The following is a 20,648-nucleotide window of genomic DNA, read 5'->3' on the forward strand; positions in this document are numbered from 1 at the left end:
TCGATCTCCCGCTGGGCCTTTTATAGGCCGCTCCCCTCTCACCAACTGCCGGGTCTAGCGAGAAGGAGAAGCTGAAGGAAATCCTTATTAGTCAGGAAATTGTGTTCGCGAAGTTGATGAGATTGAAGGCTGATAAATCCCCAGGGCCTGCTAGTCTGCATCCCAGAGTACTTAAGAATGTGGCCCTAGAAATAGTAGATGCATTGATGGTAATTTTACAACATTCTATTGACTCTGGATCAGTTCCTATGGATTGGAGGGTAGCTAATGTAACCCCACTTTTTAAAAAAGGAGGGAGAGAGAAATCACCTGTAGTGGGGAAAATGTTGGAATCAATTATTAAAGATGTGATAGCAGCGCATTTGGAAAGCAGTGACAGGATCGGTCCAAGTCAGCATGGATTTATGAAAGTGAAATCATGCTTGACAAATCTTGTAATGTATTGACGTGGATAGAGAACTGGTTGGCAGACAGGAAGCAAAGAGTAGGAATAAACGGGTCCTTTTCAGAATGGCAGGCAGTGACTAGTGGGGTGCCGCAAGGTTCAGTGCTGGGACCTCAGCTATTTACAATATACATTTAATGATTTAGACAAAGGAATTGAATGTAATATCTCCAAGTTTGCAGATGACACTAAGCTGGGTGGCAGTGTGAGCTGTGAGGAGGATGCTAAGAGGCTGCAGAGTGACTTGGACATGTTAGGTGAGTGGGCAAATGCATGGCAATGCAGTATAATGTAGATAAATATGAGGTTATCCACTTTGGTGGCAAAAACAGGAAGGCAGAATATTATCTGAATGGTGACAGATTAGGAAAAGGGGAGGTGCAACGAGACCTGGGTGTCATAGTACATCAGTCATTGAAAGTTGGCATGCAGGTACAGCAGGCGGTGAAGAAGGCAAATGGCATGTTGGCCTTCATAGCGAGAGGATTTGAGTATAGGAGCAGGGAGGTCTTACTGCAGTTGTACAGGGCTTTGGTGAGGCCACACCTTGAATATTGTGCACAGTTTTGGTCTGCTAATCTGAGGAAGGACATTCTTGCGATTGAGGGAGTGCAGCAAAGGTTCACCAGACTGATTCCCGGGATGGCGGGACTGACATGAAGAAAGACTGGATCGACTAGGCTTATATTCACTGGAATTTAGAAGAATGAGAGGGGACCTCATAGAAACATATAAAATTCTGATGGGATTGGACAGGTTAGATGCAGGAAGAATGTTCCCGATGTTGGGGAAGTCCAGAACCAGGGATCACAGTCTAATGATAAGCACTCAGCCATTTAGGACCGAGATGAGGAGAAACTTCTTCACTCAGAGAATTGTGAACCTGTGGAATTCTCTACCACAGAAAGTTGTTGAGGCCAGTTCGTTAGATATATTCAGAAGGGAGTTGGATGTGGCCCTTACGGCTAAAGGGATCAATGGGTATGGAGAGAAAGCAGGAATGGGCTACTGAGGTTGCATGATCAGCCATGATCATATTGAATGGTGGTGCAGGCTCAAAGGGCCGAATGGCCTACTCCTGCACCTATTTTCTATGTTTCTATGTTTGTATTGATTGGGTAAATGGAAAACTGCAGCATGGAAAATAAATTAAATAGAGGGAGGTGATGTTTCTGTTCAAAAAGAAATAGTAGTCTTAGGTCTAGAAATTTGGCAGATTTGTGGCCGTTTTACCGCCATGGTGTGGCGGAAAAGGTGATTTTTTTATTTTGGAGGTAAACACGGTGCACAAAATTTAGCGCCTGGGCGGAAAATCCGGCAGTGGTTTTATGCCAGTGGTAAAAATTATTGCCCGCCCATTTTTTATTTCCGTTTTTATGAGGTCAATCGGCGTGCAACGCTCCGCTATTGCCGCAGGTGGAAAATTCGCCCCAAAACACGCCCGAAAAATATCAAGTCTTACCAGATCGGACCCACGACGCACACGGTGCTAACGATGCCATCTTGAAAAAGAGAAGTTCAGTGCATAAAAGGATTTGGAGGGAAGGCTGCGTTTTACACATTGAGATTTTTGTGAGTTTATAGTTTGTTTTTAAGGCTATTTGAGGACATTTAAAAGAACGGGGGCTATAATATCTCTGCAGTTATTGCTGGCTGCTATTTCTATGCAGCATCGTGCTGGGAAGAAGGCTTATTCAAGAGCATTTTGAGCGTAATCACAGAGCTCGCAGATGTATGGGGAGGAGGTCTTAACCCCCACGAGTTTACAGGCAACAGCGCTCATACCTGCACCTGTCCGAGGCACAGTGTGTTCTAAGGCTGCGCTTCCGAAAAGAGGTGGTCACAAAGATATGCCAGCTCACAAAGGCAGACCTACAGCTTAGCATCAGCATCAGTACTGTACTGCCCGTCAAGGTGAAGGTGACTGCGGCACTTGCCTTCGATGCCTCTGGCTCCTTTCAGGCATCAGCAGGGGACATAATGCTACATCTCGCAGTTCACTACACATAGCTGCATTTGCCAGGTGACTACTGCACAGTACGCATGTAGGATGGACTTTATAAAGTTCCCAATGACCAAGGAGGCACAGAATGAGAGAGCTGTGGGTTTTGCACGAATTGCTGGCTTTCCCAAGGTTCAGGCTGCCATTAACTCTACGCACATTGCCCTGCGAGCATTTTTAGAGGAGCCAGAGGTTTACCGGAACCGAAAGGGATTCCACTCCCTGAACATACAGATCGTCTGCGATCATACTGAGCGCATCATGGCAGTCAATGCCCAATATCCAGGAAGCATCCATGATGCTTTCATCATACATGAGAGCAGTATCTCATACGTGTTTGAGCACCAGCCACAAGGCCAGAGCTGGATTTTGGGAGACAAAGGTTACGGCCTCGCCGGCATATAGCCATATGCAACTTCGGCGAAAAGACAATTGGTGTGCTTAAGCGGCGCTTCCGATCCCTGGACCACTCTGGAGGGAGCCTGAAATAATTCCCTCAGCGGGTCGCTGAGTTCATTGTGGTGTGCTGCATGCTACTTAACCATTATGAGGAGACAGGATTTGCCAATGGGGACTGCAGGACCACCACAGGAGAGAAGGGGAGGAGGTGGAGGAGGACGAGGAGGCTGGCGATGAACCCTTACCACCACCAGCATAGGGGAGGCCTCCCGGAGCTTTCATCACTGCAAAAGTCTTACGTCAGCAGCTCATAAATCAACGCTTTGTTGAACAGTGAAAGGCACATTTCACCATTGCCTGCCCACTCTATTCCACCATGTTGAATATTCCCTGTCTTATTCTGCAAATGAGACACTGCACAAGAATGGTTAAGGTGAACAAAAGAATTTATAAAACATTTGTAAATTTATGAAACATTTGTACATTCTTTAAACTTTAATTTTGAAACTTAAATACATTTTTCACTTGAACACAATTTGTTAAACTTTTATAAAATAACCAAAACCGGAAGACAGCATCAAAACAACAACCCCTACAGCGAATGTCTTTGAACTGCGGCCACCTTTCCCCCCCCCCCCCCCCCCCCCGCCTCGCTTCTTGGCCCGACCCCTACCCGTGTTGGGACCAAGACTGTGTGCAACAAGGCACGCAGAGCGCTGCTGTTGTTGGGGGAGAGATAATGGAATGCCATTGGACTCCCTTGAGAAGCTCGGGGTATGGAAGGCCCGGCTTTTGAATCGGAAGTCTCTTGCTCGGCCTCACCACTCACTGGTGCTGTCGGTCTGGGTGGTATGACACTAGAGACTGCAGTGCCAAAAGTCGAGATGATCAATTGCCGCATCGGTGTTCTCCCGCATCGCAGCTGCAACCTGCAACATGTCGTCCCTCATGTCCGCAGATTGTGCCGCAATGTTGCCGGAAATGCCACCCAGGGCTTGGAGGAGCTCTCGATCGAGTTCGATGCTCTCCTTTGGCAGTCCCACTATATCCAGGTGTGCGTCTACCTGTCTTTCAGCAGACTGGCTTTGCCAACTCAACCTCCGAAGAGACGGCAGACGGGGTTCAACTCTGGAGAGCTGCGTTGCTGCACACGACTTGGACCCGCTGCCTCGGATTGGTTGCAGCTTGTGAATGTGGCTTCCTCCGAGGAACTTGTGGCCGCAGCTAAAAGAGGTGGTGACTGCATCCTGTACGCGCCTCTTCAGCAACACAGGTCCAAAATCTCCTTATAACGGCTGGGAGGGGGGTTTAGTTTGACTCCTCCAATTAAACTCCTCCCATCTACTTTCAATTGCTGTGATCAGTGCTTCATTGGCATCGGAACCTAATTTCCTGGCCCTCTGCCTACTATAATCAGCCTGCATCTTCTCTTCTCTATGAAAAATGGCATATTGAGACCTGGGGGTACTGCGCATGCATGGGCGCACCCTGACACTTGACCAGAATCGCAGGGCGGGGGGGGAATCGGAAGAAGAAAATCGTCAATAAAATAAATTGCGTATGCGCAGAAGGTCTTTTTTTTTCAGATCGGTGAATTCAGCTCCGGTGCGCACATACAGCCGTGCAAGGCCGGATTTACAACTGCTGCTATCGCTGGTCACCGTTTGCCAAATTTTGCGGTGTCCAGCGATTGCGGTATTCCGTTGCTAAAAAAGAAAAGCCGCGATTATCGCCCAAAAAATGGCAGTGGTCCTATTTGTTCAAATACAAACGGGAAGTGCAGCAAACGGGGAACTAGGAAAATGGGTTTAGTTTAATGCAGGAGAACTTTAGAATTAAAAAATGCAGAAATTGGTTAAATCCTGGTTGCTGAAAATGCAAGGGGGGAGGAGAGAAGAAAGGGAAATGTAATCCTTAATGGGCAATGTGGCTGCATGTTCGCAACTACAGGGATTGGATGTTTCCCGTTACCTTGGCAACTCCAGATTATTCTTTTGCTTCTGAAGTTTACGTCAAGGTGCAGACTTTTGTTTACTTACTTTATTCTTATCTCAACAGAAGGGGCGTTTTAAAAATAATGGTACATGCCCTGACTAGCTTCTCAGCAACTTAATTAGAAGAACTGTTTGCATGAAAAGTATAGGTTGCGTGCTGAGGTTTCCATTTAATCTTCAACAATTAATTGTAGATTGAACCTGACACTATTTTGCTGCCTGTTTATTAGCTACAAATGGGATAATGTTCTCAAAACTTACAATTAAAAAAAAAACAGTGCTAAAATGTGTACTTCCCATATTATGTAGAAAGTGGGAAATATCCTTTATCTGAAGATCTTGTAGGTAATCTTGCTTTTCTCTCTCATACTGAAAGAAACTTCCTGCATTGAGTTTACTGATTGCTTTTTATACTTTTCCATTACCAGACTGCAACAAGTTTAAAAATGTGTTTGGACAATTGGAACATTCAAACTGCAGCTTGGTTAAAGAGGTAAGCAAAATTGCTGTCACGAGTAAGCCTTTTACAGGTTAAACCTCCCTTAACCCTCGAGACCTGGCCTGTTCCGGATAAGGGATTTTTCCGGACAAGAGATGGTTCCGTTAATTTGGACGGTACAGGTACTGAGCAAGGGAATATTGGGGTTGGGAGTGCAGCAGAGAGATCATCGGGGCGGGGGGTGTGGTGGGGGGCGGCAGTGGATCGCGGGGTCATGCCAGCGATTGCGGGAGTCAGCTGCAAGGACGGACTTCAAATTGTTCATGTCAGAGTTCTGTGCATGCGCCACCTGGTGGCCAGGAATGGTTGTGGACGAGGGGTGGTTCTGGATAAGGGAGATTCAACTTGCAGTAACAGTCTTGCATAGGATTCAATGCAAATAACGCAGGTTCTGTGAGTATCAAAATTCTGCTTAAATCATGTGACATATAACATTATTTGTTTTACTGTATTGATCTTTTGTTCAGTTTTGTTATTGTGTACATTATAGAAATTAACTGCTCTCCTTTTTGTTAGATTGCCTAATCTAATCAAGGTTTCTTAATCTAATCAAGGTATTTAAAGCGAGAGGCTAGATACAGAGAAACTTTTCCTCTGGTAGGAGAATCCAGAACAAAGGGCAAAGTGTTAAAACTAGAGCTAAGCCATTTAGGAGTGAAATCTTGCAGCAATTTTGCCACACAGGGTAGTGGAAATCTGGAACTCGCTCTTTCAAAAGACTCTGGATGCTGGCGATCAGTTGGAGCTTTCAAGACTGAAATCAACAGATTACTGTTGGGTAAGGGTATTTAGGGATATCGAAGTAAGGCAAGTAAATGGAGGTGACGTACAGATCAACTATGATCTAAGTGAATGGTGGAACATGCTTGAGGGGCTGAATAGCCTACTCCTGCCCATAGTTCTAGAATGCTGATTAATTACTGTTTTATGAACATGAGACTTGAGTGAATCCATTGAAAATTTGACGCTAAAGTGCAGCATGGGAAGGTTATAGGAAGCATGAAATGCTTACAGCTATAACATTTAACTGTAATTTAGAAATATGCATATTTATAATTGTATGTGTTCATTTCCCACATTTATCTATTATTTACAAATGTTTCTCCTGTTATGTATTCTATTTCCAATTATTATACAAAGAACACCAGATGTGAGTGAGGTGGAAAGCTTTACGAAACTGGAAAATGTGAGCAGTACCAGGCCACTAGTGTTTACTATATCATTTTATATTCAGTTGGGTTTAAAAGATCGAGAATGAGGAATGATACAACTTCAAACATAGTACATCCTAGGTCTATTTCTCCTCATTTAATTTTGCATTGGAACACGAGGTTGGCTCAAAGACTGGTGTGGGAGAAATGGGTTTTGGTTTGTGGGACACTGGCACCAGTACTGGGGTAAGAGGGAGCTGTTCCGTTGGGACGGGCTCCACTTCGACCGTGCTGGGACTAGGGGCTCAAGTTTCGGCCTGAGTTGCTCCTATTTTTTTGGAGCAACTCGTTTAAAATGGAGCATCTTAGAAATTGCAATTCTCGGCATTTAGTTTGCTCCAGTTCTAGTGAGTTAGAATAGTTTCATGGTAGAACAGATTTATTTTTCAAAAGGGGGCGTGACCAGTCACTTACACCTGTTTTGCAAGTTTTGGCAGCGAAAACTTACTCCAAACTAACTTAGAATGGAGTAAGTGTAGATTTTTGTACGCTCAGAAAAACCTTGCCTACACTTATAAATCAGACGTAAAGAACGAGAGATGGGGGGGCGGGGGGGGGGGGCGGAGGGGGTTTACAAGCATTAAACACTTCACTTTTACAAATAAAGAGCCATCATCAATAATAAATGATAAATAAATCAATAAACAAAAAAAAATAAAGAAATCAATCAATAAATAAAAAAATTAACTTTCTACTCACCGACTGCAGCACCGGGAGCCCTCCAACAGCGTGCTGGAACGGGGCCCCCCCAGAGTGTGTCTCTCTGTCTCTGTCAGTGTCTCTCTGACGGCGAGGGATTGGGGAAGGGCGGGGCGAGAGAGAGAGAGAGAGAGAGAGAGAGAGAGGGTGGGGAGGAGCGAGGGGGTGGGTGGGGGTAGTAGTGGGGGTGGTGGGGGGAGAGGAGGGTTTGGTGGGGGGTGGAGAGGGGGGGTTGGGTGCGTGGGGGTGGAGAGGGGGGTGGGGTGCGTGGGGGTGGGGTGGGGGAAGAGGTGGGGTGGAGTTCGTGGGGGGAGGAGAGGGGGGTTGGGGAAGGGGGGAGAGTGGAGTGGGGGAGGTGGAGTGGAGTGGGGGAGGTGGAGTGGAGTGGGGGAGGTGGAGTGGAGTGGGGGAGGTGGAGTGGAGTGGGGGAGGTGGAGTGGGGTGGGGAAGAGGGGGGGTGGGTGGGGGGAGGTGGGGGAGGAGAGGGGAGGTGGGGGGGGGAAAGAGGTGGAGGGGGGAAGGTGAAGGGGGGAAGGTGGAGGGAGGAAGGGGGGAAGGTGGAGGGGGGAAGGTGGAGGGAGGAAAGGGGGAAGGTGGGGTGGGAGGAAGGTGGGGTGGGGGGGAAGAGGGAGGGGAGAGGTGGGGTTGGGGGGTCGGGGGGAGAGGGGGCGGAAGAGGAGAGGGAGAGAGAGGAGATGGGGGGGTGGGGGAGAGGGCGGGGAGAGAGAGGAGCAGGGAGAGGGGGAGAGAGAGGGGGTGGGGCAGAATGGGAGGGGGGGGAGGTGGTGCTGAACGGGCCCTGCCGCCGCTGCTGATTCCAAGAACAACTTTGTGTGGAGCCCACCCCCAGCGAGAGGCCCCACTGCCGCCGCTGACGGCTGCCAGGACGACTTCAGGCGGGACCTGCCCCCAGTGAGATGCCGGGTGGGCGGGCCCTGCCGACGAGGAAAGATGCGTCAGGCCACTCGGCCCGGGATAGGGGCGATGTCACTTCGACCTGGGATAAGGTTGTCATCCCGGAGACAGGACGCGCTGTGAGGGCCGGGAGCTACTGCGCATGCGCGCAACCTCCACTGCGCATGCGTGAAGCTGCCGGCACTGTTTTTGTCGCAGGGCTGTAGCTCTGCCCCCAGAAGCTCCTGCTGCGTCGCGCCCAGCTGCAAACGAGCCGACAGCTATTGGAGAATCGCGAGGTAAGTATTCGGCGCAATTTTTGTTCTACAAATTAGGCGGGCCTCTCCGATGTGCGTCGTTATAGTGGGCATCCGAAACTTGAGCCCTCTGATCCTGGCAAATCAAATAACTCGGGCTGTAGTGAGTGTATCTCGGATAGTTTCCTTGACAATACATTGCGGAACCAACCAGGGAGCAGGCTATCTTAGAATCTGGTACAATGTAATGAGACAGGATTAATAAATGATCTTGTGGGGGGGGAAGATTCAGGTGAGCGAAAATTTAAAAAGTCAAAGAATAAAGAGAAGACAATAGATCAGGGTAGCACTGGGGGAAATGAAAACCAGAGCATGCCAGTAAGGGACAGAATGTATAAACAAAAATGTGAATCAGAAAGTGGGGTCAAAGCAGGAACAAATGGTAAAAAGTTAAATTTAAAAGCTCTTTATCTGAATGCACGCAGCATTCGTAACAAAATAGATGAGTTGACAGCACAAATAGATACAAATGGGTATGATCTCATAGCCATTACAAAGACGTGTTTGCAAGGTGACCAGGACTGGGAACTAAATATTCAGGGGTATTTGACAATTCGAAGGACAGACAGAAAGGAAAAGGAGGTGGGGTAGCACTGTTAATAAAGGATGAGATCAGTGCATTAGTGAGAAACGATATTGGCTCATAAAATCAAGATTTTGAATCAGTTTGGATGGAGATAAGGAATAATAAGGGGAAAAAGTCAGGGTGTCTATCTTCCCTCTTTTTTTATCATTTTGTTTAGTCGTTCTTTGCTGGCTTTTAAAAGTTTCCAATCCTCTGGCCTCCCACTAATCTTGGCCACAGTGGATGCCCTTGTTTTCAATTTGATACCATCCCTTGGGCCCAAGTTTCGGGCCGCGCCGAGAACGGCACAGCCCCGACCTGGACGCCCGTTTTTCGCGCCACAAAGTGCGCCTAAAAAAAACTTACCTATTCTCCGGCTCCCTGCAGGCCCTCTGGAGCTGGGCGCGGTGCAGCACGAGCTGTGGGGGGCGGAGCCAGGTCCCTGCGCTGAAAACAGTGCCGGGACCTCTGCACATGTGCGCGACAGTGGGCGCGCATGTGCAGTAGCTCCAGGCGCCCAAAACTGTGTGGGAGTTTCCCGAAGCATGCAGCCCCTAGCTCTGGCCGAATGGCCTCACTGGGGCTGTGTGGATAAGGCTGTCTCCCACGCCCAGCTCCTGCTACCTCCCAACCGGGACCCGACCCGTTCAGCCTCCCTCTCCTTTCTCTCCTCTCTCTCTCCCCCCTTCTCTCCCTCCCCCCTTCTCTTCCCCTGCCTCTCCTCCCTCTCTTCTCTCCCCTCCCTCTCTTCTCTCCCCTCCCTCTCTTCTCTCCCCTCCCTCTCTTCTCTCCCCTCCCTCTCTTCTCTCCCCTCCCTCTTTTCTCTCTCCCTCCCCCGTCCCCTCTCTCCCCCCACTCTCTTTCCCCCCCTCTCTTCTCTCCTCACCCCCTCACCACCCCTCCTCTCCACCCCCTCACCCCCCCCTCCTCTCCACCTCCTCACCCCCCCCTCCTCTCCACCCCCTCACCCCCCCTCCTCTCCACCCCCTCACCCCCCCTCCTCTCCACCCCCTCACCCCCCATGCCCCCTCCACCCCCTCCCCCCCTCCCCTCCACCTCCCTCCCCTCCACCTCCCTCCCCTCCACCTCCCTCCCCTCCACCTCCCTCCCCTCCCCCTCCCCCTCCCCTCACTGTCAGAAACACACACAGAGAGATAGAGACACTGACAGAGACACACGGGGGGGGGGGGGGGGGGGGCCGTCCCAGCACGCTGTTGGAGGACTCCCGGTCGGTAAGTAGAAAATGTTATATTTATTGATTACATTTTTTTTTTTTTTTATTTTTTATTAATTTTTTTGGATTGATTTATTGGTTGATTTATTGATGTATTTATAATTTATTATTGATGATGGCTCTTTATTTGTAAAACTGAAGTGTTTAATGTTTGTAAACTTCCCTTTAAACCCTCCCCCCCCCCCCCCCCCCCCATTCCCTACACCTGATTTGTAACTTACGCCTGATTTTCTAAGTGTAGACAAGGTTTTTCTGAGCATACAAAAATCTACACTTACTCCATTCTAAGTTAGTTTGGAGTAAGTTTTCACTGCCTAAACTTTCAAAACGGGCGTAAGTGGCCGGACATGCCCCCTTTTGGAAAAAAAAATCTGTTCCAAACTGAAACTGTTCTAACTGACTAGAACTGGAGCAAACTAAATGCCGAGAATTGCAATTTCTAAGATACTCCATTCTAAACCAGTTGCTCCAAAAAAACAGGAGCAACTCAGGCCAAAACTTGGCCCCCTTATTTCCTTAGTTAGCCCCCTGACAGTAGCTACACTGTTGGACAGAGTATAAATCAAGAAATAATGGAGGCTTGTGATAAAGGAACGGCAATAATCATGGGTGGTTTTAATCTTTGTATTGATTGGACAAAGCAAATTGGCCAGGGTAGCCTTGAGGAAGAGTTCATAGAGTGTATCCGGGATAATTTCCTTGGACATCTACGTTGCGGAACCAACCAGGGAGCAGGCTGTCTTAGATCTGGGACTGTGTAATGAGACAGGATTAATAAACAATCTCGTAATAAAAGATCCTCTAGGAATGAGAGACGATAACATGGTTGAACTTCAAATTCAGTTCGAGGGTGAGAAAGTTGGTTATCAAACTAATGTCCGAAGCTTAAATAAAGGAGACTACAAAGGTATGAGGGCAGAGTTGGCTAAAGTGGACGGGGAAAATAGATTCAAGTATGAGATGGTTGATGAACAGTGGCAAACATTGAAGGAGATATTTCATAACTCGCAACAAAAATATATCCCAATGAGAAGAAAAGACTAAGAGAAGGGATAACCATCTGTGGCTAACTAAGGAATTAAAAGAAGTGGCTGCAGAGATAGTGGACGCATTGGTTGTAATCTACCAAAATTCCCTCGATTTTGGGGCAGTCCCAGCTAATTGGAAAACCGCAAATGTAACGCCCCTATTTAAAAAAAGGAGGCAGACAAAAAGCAGGAAATTATAGACCAGTTAACGTAACATCTGTCATTGGGAAAATGCTGGAGTCCATTATTAAGGAAGCAGTTCTGGGACATTTGGAAAAGCATAATTCAATCAAGCAGAGTCAGCATGGTTTTATGGAAGGGAAATCATGTTTTGTGCAATTTGCTGGAGTTCTTTGAGGATGTAACATACAGGGTGGATAAGGGGGAACCAGTGGATGTGGTGTATTTGGATTTCCAAAAGACATTTGATAAGGTGCCACATAAAAGGTTGCTGCATAAGATAAAAGTTCACAGGGTTGGGGGTAATGTATTAGCATGAATAGAGGATTGGTTAACTGACAGAAACCAGAGAGTCGGGATAAATGGGTCATTTTCCGGTTGGCAAACAGTGACTAGTCGGGTGCCTCAGGGATTGGTGCTGGGTCCTCAACTATTTACAATCTATATTAATGACTTGGATGAAGGGACCGAGTGTAATGTAGCCAAGTTTGCTGATGATACAAAGATGGGTGGGAAAGCAAATTGTGAGGAGGACACACAAAATCTGCAAAGGGATATAGACAGGCCAGGTGAGTGGGCAAAAATTTGGCAGATGGAGTATCATGTGGCAAAAGGTGAGGTTATCCACTTTGATAGGAGGATATTTCCGCTCATAGGGGAAATTAAAACTAGGGGACTTAGTCTCAGAATAAGGGATCGCCCATTTAGAACTGAGATGAGGAGAAATTTCTTCTCTCTCAGGGTTGTAAATCTATGGAATTCTCTGCCCCAGAGAGCTGTGGTCGCTGGGACATTGAATATATTTAAGGTATAGATCGACAGATTTTTGAGTGATAAGGGAATAAAGGTTTATGGGGAGCGGGCAGTGAAGTGGAGCTGAGTCCATGATTAGGTCAGCTATGATCTTATTAAATGGCGGAGCAGGCTCGAGGGGCCAGGTGTCCTACACCTGCTCCTATTTCTTATATTCTTATGAATCTGAAATAGTAACTAGACAGATATGCCATGAGGTTTTCAGAGGAACTTGAATGCTTCTGAAAGTACTTTCTTTTTCTTGGCTTGAAGGTGTGAGTGTAAGTAATCCACACTTAATGCGCTGGAGTGGACATTGCAAATCAAAATGGGTCACCTGCCTTTGTTGATAGTATGACCTCACCAGATCAAAATTGTTTGACTAGTCCCTCAGATAATGAATGCGGGTTTGCCACTGCAAGAACGAGACATTCTCTGCAATGGCCGACTCATCAGGGAGTGTCCCGCTGACAAGTTGTTGTCTTGAGATTTGTAACACCAAAGGACAGTATACATGAAAGGAATGAGAGGTATATCTGGGCTGCAGCCTAATTTTCTTGAGTTCACTTTATTTTAACTGTATTTTCATGTCACTGGGAAGATAGAACTATGTGGGCAAATGCATGCTCCACAGAAAATCACCATAAAATGGTTTCAAGTATCAGTGTAAGTTAAGTACCATGTTGCTGTTTATCTGCCGCTTTAGAAACATAGAAACATAGAAAATAGGTGCAGGAGTAGGCTATTCGGCCCTTCGAGCCTGCACCACCATTCAATAAGATCATGGCTGATCATTCACCGAAGTACCCCTTTCCTGCTTTCTCTCCATACCCCTTGATCCCTTTAGCTGTAAGGGCCATATCTAACTCCCTCTTGAATATATCCAATGAACTGGCATCAGCAACTCTTTGCGGTAGAGAATTCCACAGGTTAACAACTCTCTGAGTGAAGAAGTTTCTCCTCATCTCAGTCCCAAATGGCTTACCCCTTATCCTTAGACTGTGTCTCCTGGTTCTGGACTTCCCCAGCATCAGGAACATTCTTCCTACATCTAACCTGTCCAGTCCTGTCAGAATTTTATATGTTTCTATGAGATCCCCTCTCATCCTTCTAAACTCCAGTGAATACAGGCCCAGTCGATCCAGTCTCTCCTCATATGTCAGTCCTGCTATCCCAGGAATCAGTCTGGTGAACCTTCGCTGCACTCCCTCAATAGCAAGAATGTCCTTCCTCAGATTAGGAGACCAAAACTGAACACAATATTCCAGGTGGGGCCTCACCTAGGCCCTGTACAACTGCAGTAAGACCTCCCTGCTCCTATCCCCTAGCTGTGAAGGCCAACATACCATTTGCCTTCTTCACCGCCTGCTGTACCTGCATGCCAACTTTCAATGACTGATGTACCATGACATCCAGGTCTCGTTGCACCTCCCCTTTTCCTAATCTGCCGCCATTCAGATAATATTCAGCCTTCGTGTTTTTGCCACCAAAGTGGATAACCTCACATTTATCCACATTATACTGCATCTGCCATGCATTTGCCCACTCACCTAACCTATCCAAGTCACCCTGCAGTCTCTAGCGTCCTCCTCACAGCTCACACCGCCACCCAGCTTAGTGTCATCTGCAAACTTGGAGATATTACACTCAATTCCTTCATCTCAATCATTAACGTATATTGTAAATAGCTGGGGTCCCAGCACTGAGCCCTGCGGCGCCCCACTAGTCACTGCCTGCCATTCTGAAAAGGACCCGTTTATCCCAACTCTCTGCTTCCTGTCTGCCAACCAGTTCTCTATCCATGTCAATACATTACCCCCAATACCATGTGCTTTAATTTTGCACACCAATCTCTTGTGTGGGACCTTGTTAGAAGCCTTTTGAAAGTCCAAATACAGCACATCCACTGGTTCTCCCTTGTCCACGCTACTAGTTACATCCTCAAAAAATTCTAGAAGATTTGTCAAGCATGATTTCCCTTTCATAAATCCATACCTACTTGGACCGATCCTGTCACTGCTTTCTAAATGCGCTGTTATCACATCTTTAATAATTGATTCCAACATTTTCCCCACTACTGATGTCAGTCTAACCGGTCTATAATTCCCCATTTTCTCTCCCTCCTTTTTTAAAAGTGATGTTACATTAGCTACTCTCCAGTCCATAGGAACTGATCCAGAGTCAATAGACTATTGGAAAATGATCACCAATGCATCGACTATTTCTGGGGCCACTTCCTTAAGTATTCTGGGATGCAGACTATCAGGCCCCGGGGATTTATCGGCCTTCAATCCCATCAATTCCCCTAACACAATTTCCCGCCTAATAAGGAATTCCTTCAGTTCCTCCTTCTCACTAGTCCCTCAGTCCCCTAGTATTTCAGAAAGGTTATTTGTGTCTTCCTTCGTGAAGATAGAACCAAAGTATTTGTTCAACTGGCCTGCCATTTCTTTGTTCCCCATTATACATTCACTTGATTCTGACTGTAAGGGACCTAAATTTGTCTTCACGAATCTTTTTCTCTTCACATATCTATAGAAGCTTCAGTTTAAATGTCTTTCTTGCAATAAATTTGACTGGCATTTCTAGACTGAACTTTATGGCCTGTCAGTTTGGTGTCTTTCCACATATGTGAATGGACTGACACAAGATAACTTTTTTAAGAGAGTTATTGTTAAACTGGCCCAGTCACTTTACACATGAGATTAATAGTTTTTCATCATGTGATCTGCAATGACTACCAATGAAAGCTGTCGTTTGATATGAGCACAGTAGTGCGTGTGATGAATAAATTTGTTGAAATGAATTCTGCTTCTCTAAATGTGTAATGTGAACAGGTTTACAGAGTATGTCGAAGCACGTAATAGAACAAAGTTAGATAGAAGTGTTCTTTTTGAAATTATTCCCGTGAAGATTTTAATTCTAGGATTAATACGTGGTAACTACTGTAACTAGACATCTGAGGTCAACTTGTTTAGTCAGTGGGATTGGGGAAAGTTTCACCAGAGGTTGTTTAGATAAAGTAAGTGATTTAAAAAGAGAATATCTATGGAGAATAAGAGTTGTACAATATGTTAGGCAGCTGTTTGTTACGTTTAAGTAGATTCTGAGGAAAAAGAACAGGAAGTGAGGAACATTGAGCTGTTTGGTTGGCATGAGGATCAATTATACGTAAAGGAAAGGGCAAGGATCCCATTCCAGAATGAATGCCAAACCTCGCTGATATAACCAACAGTTAGCAGCCCACACCCGTCTGCGGTAAATTAGAATTGTATTCAATTTTTAATACCTGTCAATGTGGTGGTTTTAACAGGTACATTACTCTGTCTGGGGACATGAAAGGGATCATTTTAACTTTTGGTGGTGGGGAAAATGGGCCATAGCAGATTGGCTACTATTGCACTCTTGCCTGATTACCCTTTCCATTGACTTCATTATAAAGAGGAATCAGTATATAATGAATGGCCGATCTGCAACCACCAATTTCTACCACTTCCAAAAGTTAAAATTATCCCTGAAGTTTCTGATTGATTCAGCGGTAGCCCCCTCGGTGAGTCAGAAGAGTGAGTTCAACCCCTACTCCAGGACTTGAGCACATAAAACCAGGCTTTAGGTGTAGAGCTGAGGGAGTGATTGTTGGAGATTCCTTTTTTCACACACGAGATGTCAAATCACAGCCTTGCCTGCCTGTTCAGCTGGGCATAAAAGAACCCATGGCACTTTTAAAAATGAGCAGAACGTTCTTCCAGCGTCCTGACTAACATTCATCCCTCAACCGACACTATTAATTAATACTGTTTGAGCGACAAGCATGAAACTGTTATCTCGGTGCCAAGAATTAAATGCAGAGTCTTAGTATTACAGATTTTATCATAGGAAATGAAGGACTGGGAGAAATTTAGAATTCAGCAGAGGAGGACAAAGAGTTTAATTCGGAGGGGGAAAATGAGTATGAGAGGAAGCTTGCTGGGAACAGAAAAACTGACTGCAAAAGCTTCTATAGATATGTGAAGAGAAAAAGATTAGTGAAGACAAACGTAGGTCCCTTGCAGTCAGAATCAGGTGAATTTATAATGGGGAACAAAGAAATGGCAGATCAATTGAACAAATACTTTGGTTCTGTCATCGCTAAGGAAGACACAAATAACGTTCCGGAAATACTAGGGGACCGAGGGTCTAGCAAGAAGGAGGAACTAAAGGAAATCCTTATTGGTCAGGAAATTATGTTAGGGAAGTTGATGGGATTGAAGGCCGATAAATCCCCAGGGCCTGATAGTCTGCATCCCAGAGTACTTAAGGAAGTGGCCCTAGAAATAGTGGATGCATTGGTGATCATTTTCCAATAGTCTATCGACTCTGGATCAGTTCCTATGGACTGGGAGAGTAGCTAATGTAACACCACTTTTAAAAAAAAGGAGGGAGGGAGAGAGAAAATGGGGAATTATAGACCGGTTAGCCTGACATCCGTAGTGTGGAAAATGTTGGAATCAATTATTAAAGATGAAATAGCAGCCCATTTGGAAAGCAATGACAGGATCGGTCCAAATTAGCATGGATTTATGAAAGGGAAATCATGCTTGACAAATCTTCTAGAATTTTTTGAGGATGTAACTAATAGAGTGGACAAGGGAGAACCAGTGGATGTGGTGTATTTGGACTTTCAAAAGGCTTTTGACAAGGTCCCACACAAGAGATTGGTGTGCAAAATTAAAGCGCATGGTATTGGGGATAATGTACTGATGTGGATAGAGAACTGGTTGGCAGACAGGAAGCAGAGAGTCGGGATAAACGGGTCCTTTTCAGAATGGCAGGCAGTGACTAGTGGAGTGCCGCAGGGCTCAGTACTGGGACCCCAGCTATTTACAATATACATCAATGATTTAGATGAAGGAATTGAGAGTAATATCTCCAAGTTTGCAGATGACACTAAGCTGGATGGCGGTGTGAGCTGTGAGGAGGATGCTAAGAGGCTGCAGGGTGACTTGGACAGATTAGGTGATTGGCAAATGCATGGCAGATGCAGTTTCATGTAGATAAATGTGAGGTTATCCACTTTGGTGGCAAAATCACGAAGGCAGAATATTAGATGCTCAGAGTCTTCCCCTAACGTTCTTACAACGGTCTCAATTTTTTAAGCTTGGCTAAAAGAACATTACACCTGATCTCCCCCGTGACCTTCATTCTTGGTTTTTCAGCTAGCTTACATCAACTCAGCAGTCCAGAGTGGGTTGCGTACAAAAGCCATCCTTAAAGGTACAGAAAATGCAACAATATAGTTGTCAAACAAATGGATATATCTGTTAGAAGGTTAGAACTTCCCAGGGCTATCTTGTATGCCGACAGACGGTATAATTTGAGCTGATTTATTGACATTCTACAGATATCGCCTGTTTCAACAGATTTGGCAAAACTTATTTTTTAATTAGAAAATGGAGTCCTTAATACAAAATGGATTCTTTAATTGGATTCTTTGTAACAAGCACCACCAAAGCAAGTTACCTAGTCGTTTTTATCACATTTGCTTTGGTTGCCACATTTACCTACAAAAGCATGGTGACTGCATTTCAAATGTGGCCCATTTGGGTTGTCCTGAGGATAGTGAAAGGCACTCTTCAAATGTAAGTTTAGTCATTCTCACCCATAACTTGCTCACCGATGCTCAGCTTGGGTTCCACCAGAACTACTCGGCTCCAGACCTCATTACAGCCTTGGTTCAAACATAGACAAAAGAGCTGAATTCCAGAGGTGAGGTGAGAGTGACTGCACTTGACATCAAGACAGCATTTGAGCGAGCGTGACATCAAGGAACTCTAGTAAGATTGAAGTCAATGGGAATCACGGAGAAAACTCTCCATTGGCTGGAGTCATACCTAGCACAAAGGAAGGTGGTTGTTGGAGGTCAATCATCCCAGGCCTAGGACATTGCTGCAGGAGTTCCTCAGGGCAGTGTCCTCGGCCCATCCATCTTCAGCTTCTTCATCAATAACCCTTCCATCCTTCATAAGGTCAGAGGTAGGGATGTTTGCTGATTATTTGTTGATGAGTGTTCAGTTTAATTCGCGACGACTCAGAAAATGAAGCAGTCCATGCCAGTGTGCAGCAAGACCTGGATGACGTTGAGGCTTGGGCTGTTGTGTAGCGTGAATGTTACTTGCCACTTAAGTGCCAGGGAATGACCATCTCCCCTTGATATTCAACAACATTACTATCGCCGAATCCCCCACCATTAACATCCTGGGGGTCAACATTGACCAGAAACTTAACTGGACTAGCCACATAAATACCATGGCAACAAGAGCAGGTCAGAGGCTGGGTATTCTGCGGTGAGTGTCTCACCTCCTGACTCCCCAAAGCTTTTACACCATCCACAAGGCACAGGTCAGGAGTGTGATGGAATAATCTCTACTTGCCTGGATGAGTGCAGCTCCATCAACACTCAAGAAGCTTGACACTATCCAGGACAAAGCAGCTTGCTTGATTGGCACCCCATCCACCACCTTCAATATTCACTCCCTCCACCACCAGCGCACCTTGACTGCAGTGTGTACCATTTACAAGATGCACTATAGCAACTCGCCAAGGCTTCTTTGGCAGCATCTCCCAAACCCGTGACCTCTACCACCTTGAAGGACAAGGGCAGCAGACGCTTGGGAGCACCATCACATACAAGTTCCCCTATAAGTTACACACCATCCTGATTTGGAAATATATCGCCGTTCCTTCATCGTTGTTGGATCAAAATCCTGGAGCTCCATCCCTAACAGCAATGTGGGAGTACCTTCAACACAAGGACTGCAGCGGTTCAAGAAGGCGGATCACCACTATCTTCTCAAGGGCAATTAGGGAAGGGCAGTAAATGCTGGTTTTGCCAATGACGCTCACATCCCAGAACAAATTTTTTTTAAATTCTGATTAATTATGTACCTAAATTAATGGCTTCCAGATTGGCAGTATACACCTTTATCTGTTATAGATACTATTTTAGATGAACTTAATCATGTATTCAAATATCTTTGTCTATTGGCAATCAGAAGAAGAAATGACTGAGCCTATATTAGTGAAGTGTGATTGGAAGTAGTGCAGTGCAAAAGTCTAATTTTCTCACCCTTAACGTTGTCCCTTTCTGTTTTTCTCAGTGTCTGCTACGATCGGGCCCCCTACTTTCCCACAGCTCTAACATTTATCCTTTCAGCCTTGTGGCATGGAGTGTACCCTGGCTATTACTTCACTTTCTTGACTGCAATCCTGATCACGCTGACGGCAAGAGCAGTGAGTACTCATAATCCATCTGCATGAAGATTGTAGACCAGCGGGAAGCATCATTTCTTCGCTTCAGTACCCATTGAATTGCAGAAGGGCATTCACTGATTTGTTTTGTGACTCAAAAAGTAATTCACTGATGTCTGGTTGGAATAGTTAAGTTAGCCACTTTCGTGAACCCATTGTTTGCAAGATACAGTTATGTCTCAAAGCATTCCTATTTATTTAAGAGATTTCAGTTGTGAATCAATTGAACAGCATTTGTTTGTTACATCCATTTTGCCGACTTCAGTTATAAATGCTCAGGATTGTCTTTTAACAGAAATAGTTCCCCTTTAACATCAATGTTTAATTGATCACATAAATCTATGTTTAAGAGGCAAAAAGGCAGCTCTAATGTTACATGCATACCATTGTAAAATTGGTATTTATCCAGCAGGGCCCTCCCCAGGCTATGGTAACAGTTTTGAAGTTCTTTTTCTGCAGTCATCTCAACTTACAGCCTCCTTTGTGACTCTGTAAAAAAAAAAAAAGAAAATCATTTCGACAGGTTACATGGAATAGATGTACTGAAATTATGTCTGGAGCAGGATTTTTTTCAACAATCCCACTCCTACTCTTCATGAACAGACTCTTACCCTAGTGATAGAAATATAATGGCTGAGTTCAGTTGTGACAATGTTCAGTTACTTGCATTATCATGTGTTCGGTTACAATAAACAACAACAACCTGTATTTACATAGAGCCTTTAACGTAGTAAATCTCCCAGTGCGCTTCACAAGAACATTATCAGACAAAATGTGACACCGAGTCACATGCAGAGATGTTAGAATAGGTGACCAAAAGGTAGGTTTGAAGGAGCGACTCAAACGAGGAGAGGTAAAGAGGCAGAGGCATGCGGAGCAAATTCCAGAGCTTAATGCCAAGGCAGCTGAAAGCACGGTCGGCAATGGTGGAGCAATGAAAATTGAAGATACACAAGAGACTAGAACTAGAGAAGCGCAGAGATCATGGAAGGTTGTCGGGTTGCCGGAGGTTAAAGAGATGGGGAGGGGCAAGTAAAACTCCAAACATGCTTATCTGAAAAACTTTAAAACAAAACAAACTTGCAAAGAATAACAATCTCTA

At 45.5% G+C, this 20,648-nt stretch overlaps 1 protein-coding gene across 4 annotated transcripts in view; it reads left to right on the top strand.

The window, feature by feature from the left end:
• Window positions 1-20,648, top strand: part of LOC139264342 (lysophospholipid acyltransferase 1-like) — a 192,602-nt gene that overhangs the window by 140,943 nt on the left and 31,011 nt on the right. For 3 of the 4 annotated variants that reach the window (XM_070880628.1, XM_070880631.1, XM_070880632.1), the window contains 2 exons: window positions 5,269-5,333; window positions 19,396-19,528. In XM_070880628.1, coding sequence (XP_070736729.1) covers window positions 5,269-5,333; window positions 19,396-19,528 — 198 coding nt within the window. The remainder of the gene's footprint in view (window positions 1-5,268; window positions 5,334-19,395; window positions 19,529-20,648) is intronic. The other variant, XM_070880629.1, reaches the window with a different exon arrangement.

This window comes from Pristiophorus japonicus, chromosome 5, assembly GCF_044704955.1.
Source record: "Pristiophorus japonicus isolate sPriJap1 chromosome 5, sPriJap1.hap1, whole genome shotgun sequence".
Taxonomy (NCBI): Eukaryota; Metazoa; Chordata; class Chondrichthyes; family Pristiophoridae; genus Pristiophorus; species Pristiophorus japonicus.